The sequence below is a fragment of the Pongo pygmaeus genome, chromosome 19 (genome assembly GCF_028885625.2).
Source record: "Pongo pygmaeus isolate AG05252 chromosome 19, NHGRI_mPonPyg2-v2.0_pri, whole genome shotgun sequence".
Lineage (NCBI taxonomy): Eukaryota > Metazoa > Chordata > Mammalia > Primates > Hominidae > Pongo > Pongo pygmaeus.
This window is the reverse complement of record NC_072392.2, coordinates 7,528,800-7,547,177: the sequence shown is the minus strand read 5'-3', so window position 1 is coordinate 7,547,177 and position 18,378 is coordinate 7,528,800. Positions and strand designations below refer to the sequence as shown.

The following is an 18,378-nucleotide window of genomic DNA, read 5'->3' as shown; positions in this document are numbered from 1 at the left end:
CTCCGCTAGATGGAGAAAATCCAATTGAAGGCTGTCAGTCGTGGAAGTGAGAAGTGCTAAACAAGGGGTTTGCCCGCCAGGCCGAGGAGGACCGTCTCAGTCTGAGAGGCCCGGCAGCCCTGTTATTGTTTGGCTCCACATTTACATTTCTGCCTCTTGCAGCAGCATTTCCGGTTTCTTTTTGCCGGAGCAGCTCACTATTCACCCGATGAGAGGGGAGGAGAGAGAGAGAAAATGTCCTTTAGGCCGGTTCCTCTTACTTGGCAGAGGGAGGCTGCTATTCTCCGCCCGCATTTCTTTTTCTGGATTACTTAGTTATGGCCTTTGCAGAGGCAGGGGTATTTGTTTTGATGCAAACCTCAATCCCTCCCCTTCTTTGAATGGTGTGCCCCACCCCGCGGGTCGGCTGCAACCTAGACGGACGCTACCATGGCGTGAGACAGGGAGGGAAAGAAGTGTGCAGAAGGCAAGCCCGGGGGTATTTTCAAGAATGAGTACATCTCATCTTCCCGGAGGAAAAAAAAAAGAATGAGTACGTCTGAGAATCAAATTTCGAAAGAGTGCAATGATGGGTCGTTTGATAATATTTGTCGGAAAAACAATCTACCTGTTATCTGGCTTTGGGCTAGGCCATTCCAGTTCCAGACGCAGGCTGAACGTCGTGAAGCGGAAGGGGCGGGCCCGCAGGCATCCGTGTGGTCCTCCGTGCAGCCCTCCGGCCCGAGCCGGTTCTTCCCGGTAGGAGGCGGAACTCGAATTCATTTCTCCCGCTGCCCCATCTCTTAGCTCGCGGTTGTTTCATTCCGCAGTTTCTTCCCATGCACCTGCCGCGTACCGGGCACTTTGTGCCGTACTTACGTCATCTTTTTCCTAAATCGAGGTGGCATTTACACACAGCGCCAGTGCACACACCAAGTGCACAGGAAGATGAGTTTTGGCCCCTAACCGCTCCATGATGCCTACCAAGTCACAGACCCTTTTCATCGTCCCAGAAACGTTTCATCACGCCTCTTCCCAGTCGATTCCCGACCCCATCTTTATTCTGATCTCCATAACCATTTTGCCTGTTGGAGAACTTCATATAAAATGGAATCAGGCTGGGCGCTGTGGCTCACGCCTGCACTTTGGGAGGCCGAGGCGGGCGGATTACTTGAGGATAGGAGTTCCAGACCAGCCTGGCCAACATGGTGAATCCCCGTCTCTACTAAAAAATACAAAAATTAGCTGGGCGTGGTGGGTGCCTGTAATCCCAGCTATTCGGGAGGCTGAGGCAGGAGAATCGCTTGAACCCAGGAGGCAGAGGTCGCAGTGAGCCAAGATCGTGCCACTACACTCCAGCCTGGGCGACAAGAACGAAACTCCGTCTCAAAAAAAAGGGGGGGAATCATACATTATGTGCTCATTTTTGTCGGGCTTCTGTCCTTCAATGTACTGTCTGACATTCGTTCATGTTGTTGTATATATCAGTATTTTGCTCCTTTTCATTTAATATAGTCCATCGATTGTATATCGGTTCTTTTGATGGCCTTTTGAGTTGTTTCCCATTTGGGGTTATGAAATAAAGCTGCTATAAACATTCTTGTACAATTCTTTTTGTGATCATGTGTTTTCGTGTTTCTTGGAGAAATACTTACGAGGGGAATTGCGAGTTTGGAAGTAAAAAGTAGATGTATTTTGAACTTTATCAGAAGCTCTGAGTTTTCCAGAGCTGTTGTACCATTTTACACTCCAACTAGCAAGGTATGGGAGTTATTATGGTTGTGCCACAGCCTTCCGGACATTAGGTATTGTCAGTCTTTCTAATGTGGTATATCCTTGTAGTTGTAATTTACAGTTCTCTGTTGACTAAGGATGTTCAGCATTTTTTCATGTGCCTATTGGCCATTCGTATTTTGTTTGTAAAGTAGCTCTTCGAGTCTTTTGCCTGTTATTTTGGTCTTTTGTTTGTTTTTATTGTTCAGTTGTGGGACTGCTTTATACATTCTGGATACAAGTCCTTTATCAGATCCATGTGTCGTGAATGTTTTCTTCTGATCTGTTGCTTGCCTATTTGTTTGCTTTACAGAGTTTACAGTATCTTAAGAGGAGTGGATTTATCTTTTTTATGTTCAGTATTTGCCTTGTCCTGCTTAGGACATCTTTTTTTTTTTTTTTTTTTTTTTAACCCCAGGGTCATGAATATATTATCTTATATTTTCTTTTAGGACCTTTATGGTTGTAAGTTTTACAGTAAGGTCCTTGAGCCATTAATTAATTCTTAAAATTAATTGTTTATGGTGTGAGGTGTAGGAGTCAGTCTCTGGTACCTTACCTGTATGGAAATCCAGTTATTCTGTCTCCACTTGTTGAAACAGGCTTCCTTTCTCTACTGAATGCTTTTAATTTTAATTATTGTACAGTTGGAGTATAGGGCTACCATTTTAGTGCTATTTTCTTTTTTTCTTCTTTAATTTTTGAGACAGGGACTCACACTGTTGCCTGGGCTAGAGTACAATGGCACAATCAAGGCTCACTGCAGCCTCGAACCCCTGGGCTCAAGCAGTCCTCTAGTCTCTGCCTCACGAGTAGCTGGGATTACTCCACCACACCCAGCTAACTATTTTATTTTTTTGTATTGACAGGATCTCACTATGTTGCCCAGGCTAGTCTCAAACTGCTGGCCTCAAGCTTTCATCCCATCTCAGCCTGCCAGAGTGCTGGGATTACAGGTGTGAGCCCACCATGCCTGACCTCTTAGTGCTATTTTCTATTTATCTCCTCTGTTCTTTGCTCTCTTTAAACGTTGGAGGAAGAAACAGTACCCATCTTACACAACTCTTCAGAAAACAGAGGAACAGACTGGGTGCGGTGGCTCATACCTGTAATCCCAGCACTTTGGTACGCCGAAGTGGGAGATCACTTGAGGTCAGGAGTTCGAGACCAGCCTGGCCAACACAACGAAACACCATCTCTACTAAAAATACAAAAATTAGCTAGGCGTGGTGGCACATACCTGTAATCCCAGTTACTCAGGAGGCTGAGGCACAAGAATCCCTTGAACCTGGGAAGCGGAGGTTGCAGTGAGCCGAGATTGCGCCACTGCACTGCAGCCTGGGCAATAGAGTGAGACCCTGTCTCAGAAAAAAAAGAAAGAAAGAAAGAAAAAATAGAGGAACATTTCCCAACTTGTTTTTGAAGCCAGCATAATCCTGGTACCAAAACCAAACAAGGACATTAAAAGAAAAGAAAATTTAGACCAATATTCCTGTTAGTATATACATGCAAGAGCTAACAAATTTTAGCAAAACAAACCTGGTAATATAGAAAGAAGGATAAATAGGCCAGGCGCGGTGGCTCATGCCTGTAATCCCAGCACTTTGGGAGGCCGAGGCAGGCAGATCACTTGAGGTCAGGAGTTTGAGACCAGCCTGACCAACATGGTGAAACCCCGTTTCTAATAAAAATACAAAAATTAGGCTGGGCGCGATGGCTCCTGCCTGTAATCCCAGCACTTTGGGAGGCCAAGGTGGGCAGATCACGAGGTCAGGAGTTCAAGACCAGCCTGACCAATGTGGTGAAACCCCATCTCTACTAAAAATACAAAAATTAGCCGATGTGGTGGCGCCTGCCTGTAATCCCAGCTACTCAGGAGGCTGAGGCAGAATTGCTTGAACCCGGGAGGCAGAGGTTGCAGTGAGCCAAGATCGTGCCACTGCACTCCAGCCTGGGCAACAGAGCAAGACTTTATCTCAAAAAAAAAAAAAAAATTAGCTGGGCATGGTGGTGGTGCACCTGAAATCCCAGCTACTCAGGAGTCTGAGGCAGGAGAATCGCTTGAACCCAGGAGGCAGAAGTTGCAGTGAGCTGGGATCATGCCGTTGCACTCCAGCCTGGGCAACAGAGTGAGACTCCATCTCAAAAAAAGAAAAAGAAAAAGAAAAAGGATAAATACATTCTAACCGAATAATATTTATCTCATGATTGTAGCTGATTTAACATTCAAAAATTGGCCTGGTGCAGTAGCTCAGGCCTGTAATCCCAACACTTTAGGAGGCTGAGGCAGGAAGATCTCTTGAGCCCAGGATTTCGAGACCAGCCTGGGCAACATAGTCAGACTGGTCTTTACTGGAGGGGGGGCGGAAATCAGTCTGTGTAATTCACCACATTAACAAATGGAAACATAAAAACCCTATGATCATTTCAAAAGATGTAGTAAAAGCAGTTAAGGATATTCAACACATATGCATGATTACAAACAAACCAACCTCCTGGCAAACTAGGGAAAGGAAACTTACCTAGTTTGATAACAGGGCATCCACAGTCGGAGTTCCACTAGCAGCATACATAATGGTAGAAAACTCAATGCTGCCAGGCGCAGTGGCTGACGCCTGTAATCCCAGCACTTTGGGAGGCCGAGGCGGGCGGATCACAAGGTCAGGAGATCAAGACTGTCCTGACTGACATGCTGAAACCCCGTCTCTACTAAAAATACAAAAACAAAAAATTAGCCGAGCGTGGTGGCGGGCGCCTGTAGTCCCAGCTACTCGGGAGGCTGAGGCGAGAGAATGCCGTAAACCCGGGAGGCGGAGCTTGCAGAGCCTAGATCGTGCCACTGCACTCCAGCCTGGGCGACAGAGTGAGAGTTCGTCTCAAAAAAAAAAAAAAAAAAGGAAAGAAAAGAAAACTCAATGCTTTTTCCTCTAAGATCAGGAACTAGAAAAGGATTTGACTCTCACAACGTTGATATCATACTGGAGGTTTTAACCAGGCAAGAAAAAGAAATAATGAGGGCCGGGTGCAGTGGCTCAGGCCTGTAATCCCAGCACTTTGGGAAGCCGAGGCGGGTGGATCACGAGGTCAGGAGATCGAGACCATCCTGGCTAACACAGTGAAACCCCGTCTCTACTAAAAATACAAAACATTAGCCGGGCGTAGTGGCGGGCGCCTGTAGTCCCAGCTACTCAGGAGGCTGAGGCAGGAGAATGGCATGATCTCAGGGGGCGGAGCTTGCAGTGAGCTGAGATCGAGCCACTGCACTCCAGCCTGGGAGACAGAGCAAGACTCTGTCTCAAAAAAAAAAAAAAAAGAAAAAGAAATAATGATTAGTGGCCCGATGGCTCACGCCTATAATCCCAGCACTTTGGGAGGCCGAGGTGGGCAGATCACCTGGGGTCTGGAGTTGGAGACCAGCCTGACAAAAATGGTGAAACCTCGTCTCTATTAAAATATTAAAAAATTAGCCAGGAGTTGCCCGGGTACAGTGGCTCATGCCTGTAATCCCAGAACTTTGGGAGGCCGAGGTGCGTGGATCACCTGAGGTCAGGAGTTCAAGACCAGCCTGGCCAACACGGTGAAACCCCATCTCTACTAAAAATACAAAAATTAGCTGGGCATGGTGGCGCGTGCCTGTAATCCCAGCTACTTGGGAGGCTAAGGCAGGAGAATCGCTTGAACCTGGGAGGTGGAGGTTGTAGTGAGCCAGGATTGCACCATTGCACTCCAGCCTGGGTGACAAAAGCAAAAACTCCGTCTCAAAAAAAAAAAATTAGCCAGGCGTAGTGGTGCACGCCTGTAGTCCCAGCTACTCAGGAGGCAGAGGCAGGAGAATCACTTGAACCCAGGAGGCAGAGGTTGCAGTGAGCCGAGATTGTCCCATTGCACTCCAGCCTAGGCGACAAGAGCAAAACTCCATCTCAAAAAAAAAAGGAAAGAAAAAAGAAATAACGATTAAAAAGGAAGAAATAAAACTTATATTCACAGCCAGTATGATTCTATACATACATGTCCTAATGGGGCCGGGCGTGGTGGCTCATGCCTGTGATCCTAGCACTTTAGGAGGCTGAGGCAGGTGGCTCCCCTGGGACCAGCCTGGCCAACATGGTGAAACCCCGTCTCTAATAAAAATACAAAAAATTAGCCAGGCATGGTGACGGGCACCTCTAATCCCAGCTACTCAGGAGGCTGAGGCAGGAGAATTGCCTGGACCTGGGAGGCAGAGGTTGCAGTGAGCCGAGATCGCGCTATTGTACTCCAGCCTGGGCAACAAGAGTGAAACTCTGGCAGGGTGTGGTGGCTCACGCCTGTAATCCCAGCACTTTGGGAGGCCGAGGCAGGCAGATCACCTGAGGTCAGGAGTTCAAGACCAGCCTGACTAACATGGTGAAACCCCGTCTCTACTAAAAATACAAGAATTAGCTGGGTGTAGTGGTGGGCGCCTGTAATCCCAGCTACTTGGGAGGCTGAGACAGAAGAATTGCTTGAACCCGGGAGGTGGAGGTTGCAGTGAGCTGAGATCATGCCATTGCACTCCACGCTGGGCAACAGAGCGAGATTCCGTCTCAAAAAAAAAAAGAGTGAAACTCCATCTCAAAAAAAAAAAAAGTCCTAATGGAAAATCCATAAAAAGCTACCAAAACTAATCAATAAATATAGCAGGGTTGCAGGTTACAGGGCAATATAGTTATCCCTCTATCTGTAGGGGCTTGGTTCTCGGACTCCTCACACACTAAACCCACAGATGTCTAAGTCCCATATATAAGATGGTATAGTATTTGCATTTAACCTACACATATCCTCCCATATAGTTTAAATTATCTCTAGATTACTTACATTACCCCCATACAATGAAAATGCTAATGTACATACAAGTATGTATGTAAATACTTGTCGTACTATATTGTTTAGGGAATCACTGGGCATATAGGCCTTCAAGACTGATACCAGCAGCCACTGTTAAGATTCTGGTCAGGCCTGCCCCTGTTTGGGGTCTCAGTTGAGCTCATTGCCTTCCAACCCAGCCAAGGGTGCCTGCATTTCTCTTGGCTCCCTGACCGTTTGGAAGGCCTAGTTCAGCTTGGCACATTTGTATCCTGGCCCACTGATGCTGGTACCCCTGGGAAGGTCCTGCTCTGAAAAACACTGAGATTTTAGTTGCTACTGAAGATTTGAGAGATGAAGACAGGGAGACCTGTCTGTAGAGCTGTGTCCCTCCAAGTGGGATTGAGACTTTGGGCCCCCCATTTCAGGACAGCACCTCCTGACCTGTTGACTGGATAGTTCCCTGAAGGAGGTGTACTTGCATTAATGGAGTGGGGGTGGGGGCAGTACCACAGATCCGCACTAACAATCACACAGTTCTCTCTAGAATAATAATATAGAACAAGTGAAATAGAACAATTGCAGAAACAGCTAACCTTTGTTGAGCTCTTACTGTGTGCCCAGCACTTTCCTCAACTCTACATTTCCCATAATACACAGTGTACTAGGCCAGGCTTGGTGGCTCACGCCTGTAATCCCAGCACTTTAGGAGGCCAAGGTAGGCAGATCACCTGAGGTCGGGAGTTCGAGACCAGCCTGACCAACATGGTGACACCCCGTCTCTACTAGAAGTACAAAATTAGCCAGGCGTGGTGGCACGCGCCTGTAGTCCTAGCTACTCAGGAGGCTGAGGCAGGAGAATCATTTGAATCCGGGAGGCAGAGGTTGCAGTAAGCGGAGATCGTGCCACTGCACTCCAGCCTGGGCAACAGGAGCTGAGACTCCATCTCAAAATAAAATGAAATAAAATAAAGAAAAAAAGAAGAGCCTGCCATTGAAGGAGCTGTTTGGTAGGGGATGTTTTGTCAGTGCAAAAAACAGAAAAGTGGGCTGGGCACAGTGGTTCATGCCTGTAATCCCAGCACTTTGGGAGGCTGAGGCGGGCGGATCACCTGAGGTTGGGAGTTCAAGACCAGCCTGACCAATATGGAGAAACCCCGTCTCTACTAAAAATACAAAATTAGCCAGGCGCAGTGGCGCATGCCTGTAATCCCAGCTACTCGGGAGGCTGAGGCAGGAGAATCGCTTGAACCTGGGAGGCAGAGGTTGCGGTGAGCCGAGATCGCACCATTGCACTCCAGCCTGGACAAGAGCAAAACTCTGTCTCAAAAAAAAAAACAGAAAAGTGTAACGAACACTTACAGTAGGCATGTTTCTTAGCAAATCTGATGACAAATTTGGCATAAAGGAAGAGAGCATCCCTAAAAAAAAAAAAAAAAAAAAAAAAAGAAAGAGAGCATCCTGCCTGGGCAACATAGTGAAACCCTGCCTCTACAAAAAAACTCAAAAATTGGCCGGTTGCAGTGGCTCACGCCTGTAATCCCAGCACTTTGGGAGTCGGAGGTTGGAGGATCACCTGAGGTCAGGAGTTCGAAACCAGCCAGGCCAACATGGCAAAACCCCGTCTCTACTAAAAATACAAAAAATTAATCAGGCACATTGGTGGGCGCCTGTAATCCCAGCTACTCAGGAAGCTGAGGCAAGAGGATCGCTTGAACCCGGGAGGTGGAGGTTACAGTGAGTCGAGATCACACCACTGCAACTCTAGCCTGGGTGACAGGGTGAGACTCCGTCTCCAAAAAAAAAAAGAAAGAAAAAGACTAAAAAATTAGCCAGGCAGGCCTCTGTGGTCCCAGCTACTCGGGAGGCTGAGGCAGGAGAATCACTGAGCCCAGGAGTCCGAGGCTGTAGTGAGCCATGATTGCACCACTGTACCCTAGCCTGGGCAACAAAGCAAGACCCTGCCTCAAAAATAAAGAAAAGAAAGAAAGAACATGGCGGGCCGGGCGCAGTGGCTCACACCTGTAATCCCAGCGCTTTGGGAGGCCGAGGCAGGCGGATCACAAGGTCAGGAGTTCCACACCAGCCTGGCCAATATGGTGAAACCCTGTCTCTACTAAAAAGACAAAAAATCAGCCAGGCATGGTGGCAGGTGCCTGTAATCCCAGCTACTCGGGAGGCTGAGGCAGGAGAATTGCTTGAAACCAGAAGGCAGAGGTTGCAGTGAGCCTAGACTGCACCACTGCACTCCAGCCTGGGCGAAAAGAGCCAAACTCCATCTCAAAAAAAAAAAAAAAAAAACATGGCAAAGCCTTTGAAAGCTTGTCTGGGAGAATTTGCAATGATAGTTGCATAACTTCGCTGGCCCACACAGCGAAGATGTGCTCCACACAGGGGCTGCCCCTTGCTCTTTCTTGCTCTCTTGACCTCTCATATAACAGGCTCATGTGTTATTCACATTTATTGAGCCCAAGCAGGTGCAAGGCATTGTGATCTAATACTTTCGTCAGCAAGACAACAAGATAGATCACTGCCCTGCCCTTAGGAAGTGTATATGCTATTAGAGAAAACAGATTAAATAAACAAGGATAAGTATCAGACAATGTAAGTGCTATGAGAATGCAAATGAGGTGATGTGAATTAAAATAGGATGACTTGAAGTCTGTGCGGGAAGGAGCCTACCCCAGTGTTCCTGGCTAGCCAAGGAACCACCAGTTGATTATCAGAGAAGGGCAGCCAGTCTAGCTAGAGTTTTTGGGGAAGAGGGAGTGGTTTATAAGAGATGAGATTAAAGAAGCCGAGAAGGGCCAATTCGTGAGGGGTTTGTAACGCAGGGCTGAGGAGTGTCCCAAGAGAATGGGCAGGTGAGTGGTGAGACAGTTGTTCTTCTAGAAGCTTTGCAGTGAAAGGAATCAAAGAAATGGAGCCATGTATCAGGTGGGGAAGGGTGGGGGCCAAGGGGGTGTCCTTCCCCATACAGAGATTGCAGGCTGAGAACGACTGTATCCTTGTTAACAGGAGGTGGGAGCAGGGTGCAGTAGCTCACACCTGTAATCCTGGCACTTTAGGAGGCTGAGGCGGGCCGATCACCTGAGGTCAGGAGTTCGAGACCAACCTGGCCTACATGGCGAAGCCCCGTCTCTACTAAAAATACAAAAATTAGCTGGGTGTGGTGGTACTCGTCTGTAATCCCAGCTACTCGGGAGACTGAGGCAGGAGAATGGCTTGAACCCGGAAGGTAGAGGTTGCAGTGAGCTGAGATCATGCCACTGCACTCCAGCCTAGGTGACAGAGTGAGACTCCATCTCAAAAAAAAAAAAAAAAAAAAAAAATACAGGAAGGGAGTTGAGAATAGGGTGCACCTTTAGGAAGTCTTGGGGATTTAGTGGTGGGAAGGTTGGAAGTCCCTCTCTGATTATCTTTTCCTCAAAGAAGTGCATGGCTGGTGAGGGGTGGGGCAGGAGTGCTTGGGTTGTGGTGAAAGATTGGAAGAGAGAATGTGAAGCAGCCATTCTTTTCCTGCTCCACGGGAAGCCGAGCTGTCTCAGACCCTGGCATGGTGTTGGGGGAGGGGGTACCTTCTCCGCAGTCCCAGGTGACCCAGGGTTGGAAGTGTCTCATGCTGGATCCCCACTTTTCCTCTTGCAGCAGCCAGACTGCCTTCCAGGTGACTGCCATGGAGGAGCCACAGTCAGATCCTAGCGTCGAGCCCCCACTGAGCCAGGAAACATTTTCAGACCTATGGAAACTGTGAGTGGATTCATTGGAAGGGCAGGTCCACCGTCCGCATCCCAACCCCAGCCCCCTAGCAGAGGCCTGTGGGAAGCAAAAAAATCCTTGGGACTGACTTTCTGCTCTTGTCTTTCAGACTTCCTGAAAACAACGTTCTGGTAAGGACAAGGGTTGGGCTGGGGACCTGGCGGGCTAGGGGCCTGGGGGGCTGGGGGGGCTGAGGACCTGCTCCTCTGACTGCTCTTTTCACCCATCTACAGTCCCCCTTGCCGTCCCAAGCGGTGGATGATTTGCTGCTGTCCCCGGACGATATTGCACAATGGTTCATTGAAGACCCAGGTCCAGATGAAGCTCCCAGAATGTCAGAGGCTGCTTCCCCTGTGGACCCCGCACCAGCAGCTCCTATACCGGCGGCCCCTGCACCAGCCCCCTCCTGGCCCCTGTCATCCTCTGTCCCTTCCCAGAAAACCTACCAGGGCAGCTACGGTTTCCGTCTGGGCTTCTTGCATTCTGGGACAGCCAAGTCTGTGACTTGCACGGTCAGTGGCCCTGAGGGGCTGGCTTCCATGAGACTAAATTGCCTGGCCGTATACCCCTGCATTTCTTCTGTTTGGAACTTTGGGATTCCTCTTCACCCTTTGGCTTCCTGTCAGTGTTTTTTTATGGTTTACCCACTTAATGTGTGATCTCTGACCCCTGTCCCAAAGTTGAACATTCCCCCTTGAATTTGGGCTTTTATCCATCCCATCACACCCTCAGCATCTCTCCTGGGGATGCAGAACTTTTCTTTTTCTTCACCCACTTTTATTCCTTGGCTTTTGAAAATAAGCTCCTGACCAGGCTTGGTGGATCACGCCTGCAATCCCAGCTTTCTCAAAGAGGCCAAGGCGGGCAGATCACCTAAGCCCAGGAGTTCAAGACCAGCCTGGGTAACATGGTGAAACCTCGTCTCTACAAAAAGTACAAAAAATTAGCCAGGCATGGTGGCGCACACCTACAGTCCCAGCCACTCAGGAGGCTGAGGTGGGAAGATCACTTGAGCCCAGGAGATGGAGGCTGCAGTGAGCTGTGATCACACCACTGCGCTCCAGCCTGGGTGACAGAGCACGACCCTATCTCAAAAAAAAAAAAAAAGAAAAGAAAAGCTCCTGAGGTGTAGACGCCAGCTCTCTCTAGCTCGCTAGTGGGTTGCAGGAGGTGCTTACACATATTTGTTTCTTTGCTGCCCTCTTCCGTTTGCTTTATTTGTTCACTTGTGCCCTGACTTTCAACTCTGTCTCCTTCCTCTTCCTACAGTACTCCCCTGCCCTCAACAAGATGTTTTGCCAGCTGGCCAAGACCTGCCCTGTGCAGCTGTGGGTTGATTCCACACCCCCACCTGGCACCCGCGTCCGCGCCATGGCCATCTACAAGCAGTCACAGCACATGACGGAGGTCGTGAGGCGCTGTCCCCACCATGAGCGCTGCTCAGATAGTGATGGTGAGCAGCTGGGGCTGGAGAGATGACAGGGCTGGTTGCCCAGGGTCCCCAGGCCTCTGATTCCTCACTGATTGCTCTTAGGTCTGGCCCCTCCTCAGCATCTTATCCGAGTGGAAGGAAATTTGCGTGTGGAGTATTTGGATGACAGAAACACTTTTCGACATAGTGTGGTGGTGCCCTATGAGCCGCCTGAGGTCTGGTTTGCAACTGGGGTCTCTGGGAGGAGGGGGTAAGGGCGGTTGTCAGTGGCCCTCCAGGTGAGCAGTAGGGAGGCTTTCTCCTGCTGCTTATTTGACCTCCCCATAACCCCATGAGATGTGCAAAGTAAATGGGTTTACCTATTGCACAGTTGAAAAAACTGAAGCTTACAGAGGCTAAGGGGCTCCCCTGCTTGGCTGGGCACGGTGGCTCATGCCTGTAATCCCAGCACTTTGGGAGGCCGAGGCAGGCGGATCACGAGGTTGGGAGATCGAGACCATCCTGGCTAACACGGTGAAACCCCGTCTCTACTGAAAAATACAAAAAAAAATTAGCCGGGCGAGGTGGCGGGCACCTGTAGTCCCAGCTACTCGGGAGGCTGAGGAAGGAGAATGGCGTGAACCTGGGAGGTAGAGCTTGCAGTGAGCCGAGATCACGCCACTGCACTCCAGCCTGGGCGACAGAGCAAGACTCCGTCTCAGGAAAAAAAAAAAAAAAAGGCCTCCCCTGCTTGCCACAGGTCTCCCCAAGGCCCCCTGGCCTCATCTTGGGCCTGTGTTCTCTCCTAGGTTGGCTCTGACTGTACCACCATCCACTACAACTACATGTGTAACAGTTCCTGCATGGGCGGCATGAACCGGAGGCCCATCCTCACCATCATCACACTGGAAGACTCCAGGTCAGGAGCCACTTGCCACCCTGCACACTGACCTGCTGTGCCCGAGCCTCTGCTTGCCTCTGACCCCTGGGCCCACCTCTTACTGATTTCTTCCATACTACTACCCATCCACCTCTCATCACATCCCCAGTGGGGAATCTCCTTACTGCTCCCACTCGGTTTTCTTTTCTCTGGCTTTGGGACCTCTTACCTGTGACTTCTCCTCCACTTACCTGGAGCTGGAGCTTAGGCTCCAGAAAGGACAGGGGTAGTTGGGAGTAGATGGAGCCTGGTTTTTGAAACGGGACAGGTAGGACCTGATTTCCTTACTGTCTCCTATCCTGAGTAGTGGTAATCTACTGGGACGGAACAGCTTTGAGGTGCGCGTTTGTGCCTGTCCTGGGAGAGACCGGCGCACAGAGGAAGAGAATTTCCGCAAGAAAGGGGAGCCTCACCATGAGCTGCCCCCTGGGAGCACTAAGCGAGGTAAGCAAGCAGGACAAGCAGCGGTGGAGGAGACCAAGGGTGCAGTTATGCCTCAGATTCACTTTTATCACCTTTCCTTGCCTCTTTCCTAGCACTGCCCAACAACACCAGCTCCTCTCCCCAGCCAAAGAAGAAACCACTGGATGGAGAATATTTCACCCTTCAGGTACTAAGTCTTGGGACCTCTTATCAAGTGGAAAGTTTCCAGTCTAACACTCAAAATGCCATTTTCTTCTTGACTGTTTTACCTGCAATTGGGGCATTTGCCATCAGGGGGCAGTGATGCCTCAAAGACAATGGCTCCTGGTTGTACCTAACTAACTTCAGAACACCAACTTATACCATAATATATATTTTAAAGGACCAGACCAGCTTTCAAAAAGAAAATTGTTAAAGAGAGCATGAAAATGGTTCTATGACTTTGCCTGATACAGATGCTACTTGACTTACGATGGTGTTACTTCCTGATAAACTCGTCGTAAGTTGAAAATATTGTAAGTTGAAAATGGATTTAATACACCTAATCTAAGGAACATCATAGCTTAGCCTAGCCTGCTTTTTTTTTTTTTTTTTTGAGACAGAGTCTCACTCTGTCACTCAGGCTGGAGTGCAGTGGCAGGATCTCGGCTCACTGCAACCTCCGCCTCCCGGGTTCAAGCGATTCTCCTGCCTCAGCCCACTGAGTAGCTGGGATTACAGGCACCCGCCCCGACGCCCAGCTAACTTTTTGTATTTTTTTTTTTTTAGTAGAGATGAGGTTTCACCATGTTGGCCAGGCTGGTCTCGAACTCCTGACCTTATGATCTGCCTGCCTTGGCCTCCCAAAGTGCTGGGATTACAGGCGTGAGCCACTGCACCTGGCCTGCCTAGCCTACTTTTATTTTATTTTTAATGGAGACAGCATCTTGCTCTGTTGCCCAGGCTGGATTACAGTGATGTGATCATAGCTCATTATACCCTCGAACTCCTGGGCTCAAGCAATCCCCCTACCTCTGCCTCCCCAGTAGCTAGGACCACAGGCGTACACCACCATACCCAGCTAATTTTTAAAATTTTTTGTAGGTAGATAGAGTCTCACTATGTTGCCCAGGCTGGTCTCTAGCCTACTTTTTTGAGACAAGGTCTTGCTCTGTCACCCAGGCTGGTGCAGTAGTGCAGTCACAGCTCACTGCAGCCTCCACCTCCTGGGCTCCATCCATCCTCCCAGCTTAGCCTCCCAAGTCCCTGGAACTACAGGCCCGCACCACCATGCCTGGCTAATTTTTATTTATTTATTTTATTTTATTTATTTATTTATTTTTTTGAGACTGAGTCTCGCTCTGTCACCCAGGCTGGAGTGCAGTGGCACGATCTCGGCTCACTGCAACCTCTGCCTCCTGGGTTCAAGCGATTCTCCTGCCTCAGCCTCCCGAGCAGCTAGGACTACAAGCGCCTGCTACCACGCCCGGCTAATTTTTGTATTTTTAGTAGAGACAGGGTTTCACCATGTTGGCCAGGCTGGTCTCGAACTTCTGACCATGTGATCCGCCCGCCTTGGCCTCCCAAACTGCTGGGATTACAGGCGTGAGCCACCACACCCGGCTAATTTTTATTATGTATTTATTTAAAGACAGAGTCTCACTCTGTCACTCAGGCTAGAGTGCAGTGGCGCGATCTCAGCTCACTGCAGCCTTGACCTCCCTGAGCTCCGGTGATTTCACCCTCCCAAGTAGCTAGGACTACAGGCACGTGCCACGACACCCAGCTAATTTTTTATTTTCTGTGAAGTCAAGGTCTTGCTATGTTGCCCATGCTGGTATCAAACCCCTGGGCTCAATCAATCCTTCCACCTCAGCCTCCCCAAGTACTAGGGTTACAGGCATGAGCTACCACACTCAGCCCTAGCCTACTTGAAACGTGTTCAGAGCATTTCAGTTACCCTACAGTTGGGCAAAGTCATCTAACACAAAGCCTATTTTATAGTAATAAAATGTTGTATATCTCATGTGATTTATTGAATATTGTTACTGAAAGTAAGAAACAGCATGGTTGCATGAAAGGAGGCACAGTCGGGCCGGGCGCAGCCTGGGCGCAGAGCGAGACTCAAAAAAAGAAAAGGCCAGGCGCACTGGCTCACGCCTGTAATCCCAGCATTTCGGGAGGCCGAGGCGGGCGGATCACCTGAGGTCAGGAGTTCAAGACCAGCCTGGCCAACATGGTGGAACCCTGTCTCTACTAAAATACAAAAATTAACCGGGCATGATGGCAGGTGCCTGTAATCCCAGCTACTTGGGAGGCTGAGGCAGGAGAATCGCTTGAACCGGGAGGCGGAGGTTGCAGTGAGCCAAGATGGCGCCACTGCACTCCAGCCTGGGTGATAGAGTGAGACTCCGTCTCAAAAAAAAAAGAAAAGAAACGAGGCACAGTCGCATGCACATGTAGTCCCAGTTACTTGAGAGGCTAAGGCAGGAGGATCACTTGAGCCCAAGAGTTTAAGTCCAGCCTGAACAACATAGCAAGACATCATCTCTAAAATTTAAAAAAGATCTGGGCACAGTGGCTCACACCTGTAATCCCAGCACTTTGGGAGGTGGAGGTGGGTGGATCACCTGACGTCAGGAGTTAGAAACCAGCCTGGCTAACATGGTGAAGCCCCATCTCTACTAAAAACACAAAAATTAGCCAGGTGTGGTAGCACATGCCTGTAGTCCCAGCTACTCGGGAGGCTGAGGCACAAGAATCACTTGAACCCCAGAGACGGAGATGGCAATCAGCCAAGATTGCACCATTGCACTCCAGCCTGGGCAACAGAGCAAGACTCCATCTCAAAATAAATAAATAAATATTTTTAAAAGTCAGCTGTATAGGTACTTGAAGTACAGTTTCTACTAAATGCATGTTGCTTTTGTACCATCATAAAGTCAAACAATTGTAACTTGAACCATCTTTTAACTCAGGTACTGTGTATACTTATTTCTCCCGCTCCTCTGTTGCTGCAGATCCGTGGGCGTGAGCGCTTCGAGATGTTCCGAGAGCTGAATGAGGCCTTGGAACTCAAGGATGCCCAGGCTGGGAAGGAGCCAGGGGGGAGCAGGGCTCACTCCAGGTGAGTGACGTCAGCCCCTTCCTGGCCCTACTCCCCCTGCCTTCCTAGGTTGGAAAGCCATAGGATTCCATTCTCATCCGGCCTTCATTGTCAAAGGCAGCTGACCCCATCTCATTGGGTCCCAGCCCTGCACAGACATTTTTTTAGTCTTCCTCCAGTTGAATCCTATAACCACATTCTTGCCTCAGTGTATCCACAGAACATCCAAACCCAGGGACGAGTGTGGATACTTCTTTTACTTCCTTGCCATTCTCGGCCAACTCCCAGCACAGAGCTGGAGGGTCTCAAGGAGGGGCCTAATAATTGTGTAATATTGAATAGAGCCAGAGTTTCAGCTCATATACTCAGCCCTGCCATGCAGCGGCAGGTCCTAGGTGACCCCCGTCAGACTCAGTTTCCTTATATATAAAATGGGGTAAGGGGGCCGGGCGCAGTGGCTCACGAATCCCACACTCTGGGAGGCCAAGGCGAGTGGAGTCGGGAGTTTGAGCCCAGCCTGACCAACATGGAGAAACCCCATCACTACTAAAAATACAAAATTAGCCGGGCGTGGTGGCGCATGCCTGTAATCCCAGCTACCTACCCGGGAGGCTGAAGCAGGAGAATCGCTTGAACCCGGGAGGCAGAGGTTGTGGTGAGCCGAGATCTCGCCATTACACTCCAGCCTGGGCAACAAGAGTGAAACTCCATCTCAAAAAAAATAAATAAAGTAAAATGGGGTAAGGGAAGATGACGAGACTAATACACACTATTATTTGCATGGGGTGTAGCCACCATCTTGATTTGAATTCCTGTTGTCCCAGCCTTAGGCCCTTCAAAGCATTGGTCAGAAAAGGGGCACAGACCCTCTCACTCATGTGATGTCATCTCTCCTCCCTGCTTCTGTCTCCTACAGCCACCTGAAGTCCAAGAAGGGTCAGTCTACCTCCCGCCATAAAAAACTCATGTTCAAGACAGAAGGGCCTGACTCAGACTGACATTCTCCGCTTCTTGTTCCCCACTGACAGCCTCCCACCCCCATCTCTCCCTCCCCTGCCATTTTGGGTTTTGGGTCTTTGAACCCTTGCTTGCAATAGGTGTGCGTCAGAAGCACCCAGGACTTCCGTTGGCTTTGTCCCGGGGCTCGACTGAACAAGTTGGCCTGCACTGGTGTTTTGTTGTGGGGAGGAGGATGGGGAGTAGGACATACCAGCTTAGATTTTAAGGTTTTTACTGTGAGGGATGTTTGGGAGATGTAAGAAATGTTCTTGCAGGTAAGGGTTCGTTTACAATCAGCCACATTCTAGGTAGGGGCCAACTTCACCGTACTAACCAGGGAAGCTGTCCCTCACTGTTGAATTTTCTCTAACTTCAAGGCCCATATCTATGAAATGCTGGCATTTGCACCTACCTCACAGAGTGCGTTGTGAGGGTTAATGAAATAATGTACGTCTGGCCTTGAAACCACCTTTTATTACATGGGGTCTAGAACTTGACCCCCTTGAGGGTGCTTGTTCCCTCTCCCTGTTGGTCGGTGGGTTGGTAGTTTCTACAGCTGGGCAGCTGGTTAGGTAGAGGGAGTTGCCAAGTCTCTGCTGGCCCAGCCAAACCCTGTCTGACAACCTCTTGGTGAACCTTAGTACCCAAAAGGAAATCTCACCCCATCTCACACCCTGGAGGATTTCATCTCTTGTATATGATGATCTGGATCCACCAAGACTTGTTTTATGCTCAGGGTCAATTTCTTTTTTCTTTTTTCTTTTTTTTTCTTTGTCTTTGAGACTGGGTCTCGCTTTGTTGCCCAGGCTGGAGTGGAGTGGCGTGATCTTGGCTCACTGCAGCCTTTGCCTCCCCGGCTCAAGCAGTCCTGCTTCAGCCTCCGGAGTAGCTGGGACCACAGGTTCACGCCGCCATGGCCAGCCAACTTTTGCATGTTTTGTAGAGATGGGGTCTCACAGTGTTGCCCAGGCTGGTCTCAAACTCCTGGGCTCAGGCGATCCGCCTGTCTCAGCCTCCCAGAGTGCTGGGATTACAAGTGTGAGCCCCCACGTCCAGCTGGAATAGTCAACATCTTTTACATTCTGCAAGCACGTCTGCATTTTCACCCCACCCTTCCCCTCCTCCTCCCTTTTTATATCCCATTTTTATATCAATCTCTTATTTTACAATAAAACTTTGCTGCCA

The 18,378-nt window shown here is 49.3% G+C and overlaps 1 protein-coding gene across 1 annotated transcript in view; it reads left to right on the top strand.

Annotated features, from left to right (window-relative positions):
- Positions 1-18,378, top strand: part of TP53 (tumor protein p53) — a 19,064-nt gene extending 686 nt beyond the window's left edge. Inside the window, exons 2-11 of the mRNA XM_054457336.2 lie at positions 10,225-10,326; positions 10,445-10,466; positions 10,569-10,847; positions 11,605-11,788; positions 11,870-11,982; positions 12,556-12,665; positions 12,994-13,130; positions 13,223-13,296; positions 16,109-16,215; positions 17,111-18,378. Coding sequence (XP_054313311.2) covers positions 10,253-10,326; positions 10,445-10,466; positions 10,569-10,847; positions 11,605-11,788; positions 11,870-11,982; positions 12,556-12,665; positions 12,994-13,130; positions 13,223-13,296; positions 16,109-16,215; positions 17,111-17,192 — 1,182 coding nt within the window. The 5' untranslated portion in view covers positions 10,225-10,252 and the 3' untranslated portion in view covers positions 17,193-18,378. The remainder of the gene's footprint in view (positions 1-10,224; positions 10,327-10,444; positions 10,467-10,568; positions 10,848-11,604; positions 11,789-11,869; positions 11,983-12,555; positions 12,666-12,993; positions 13,131-13,222; positions 13,297-16,108; positions 16,216-17,110) is intronic.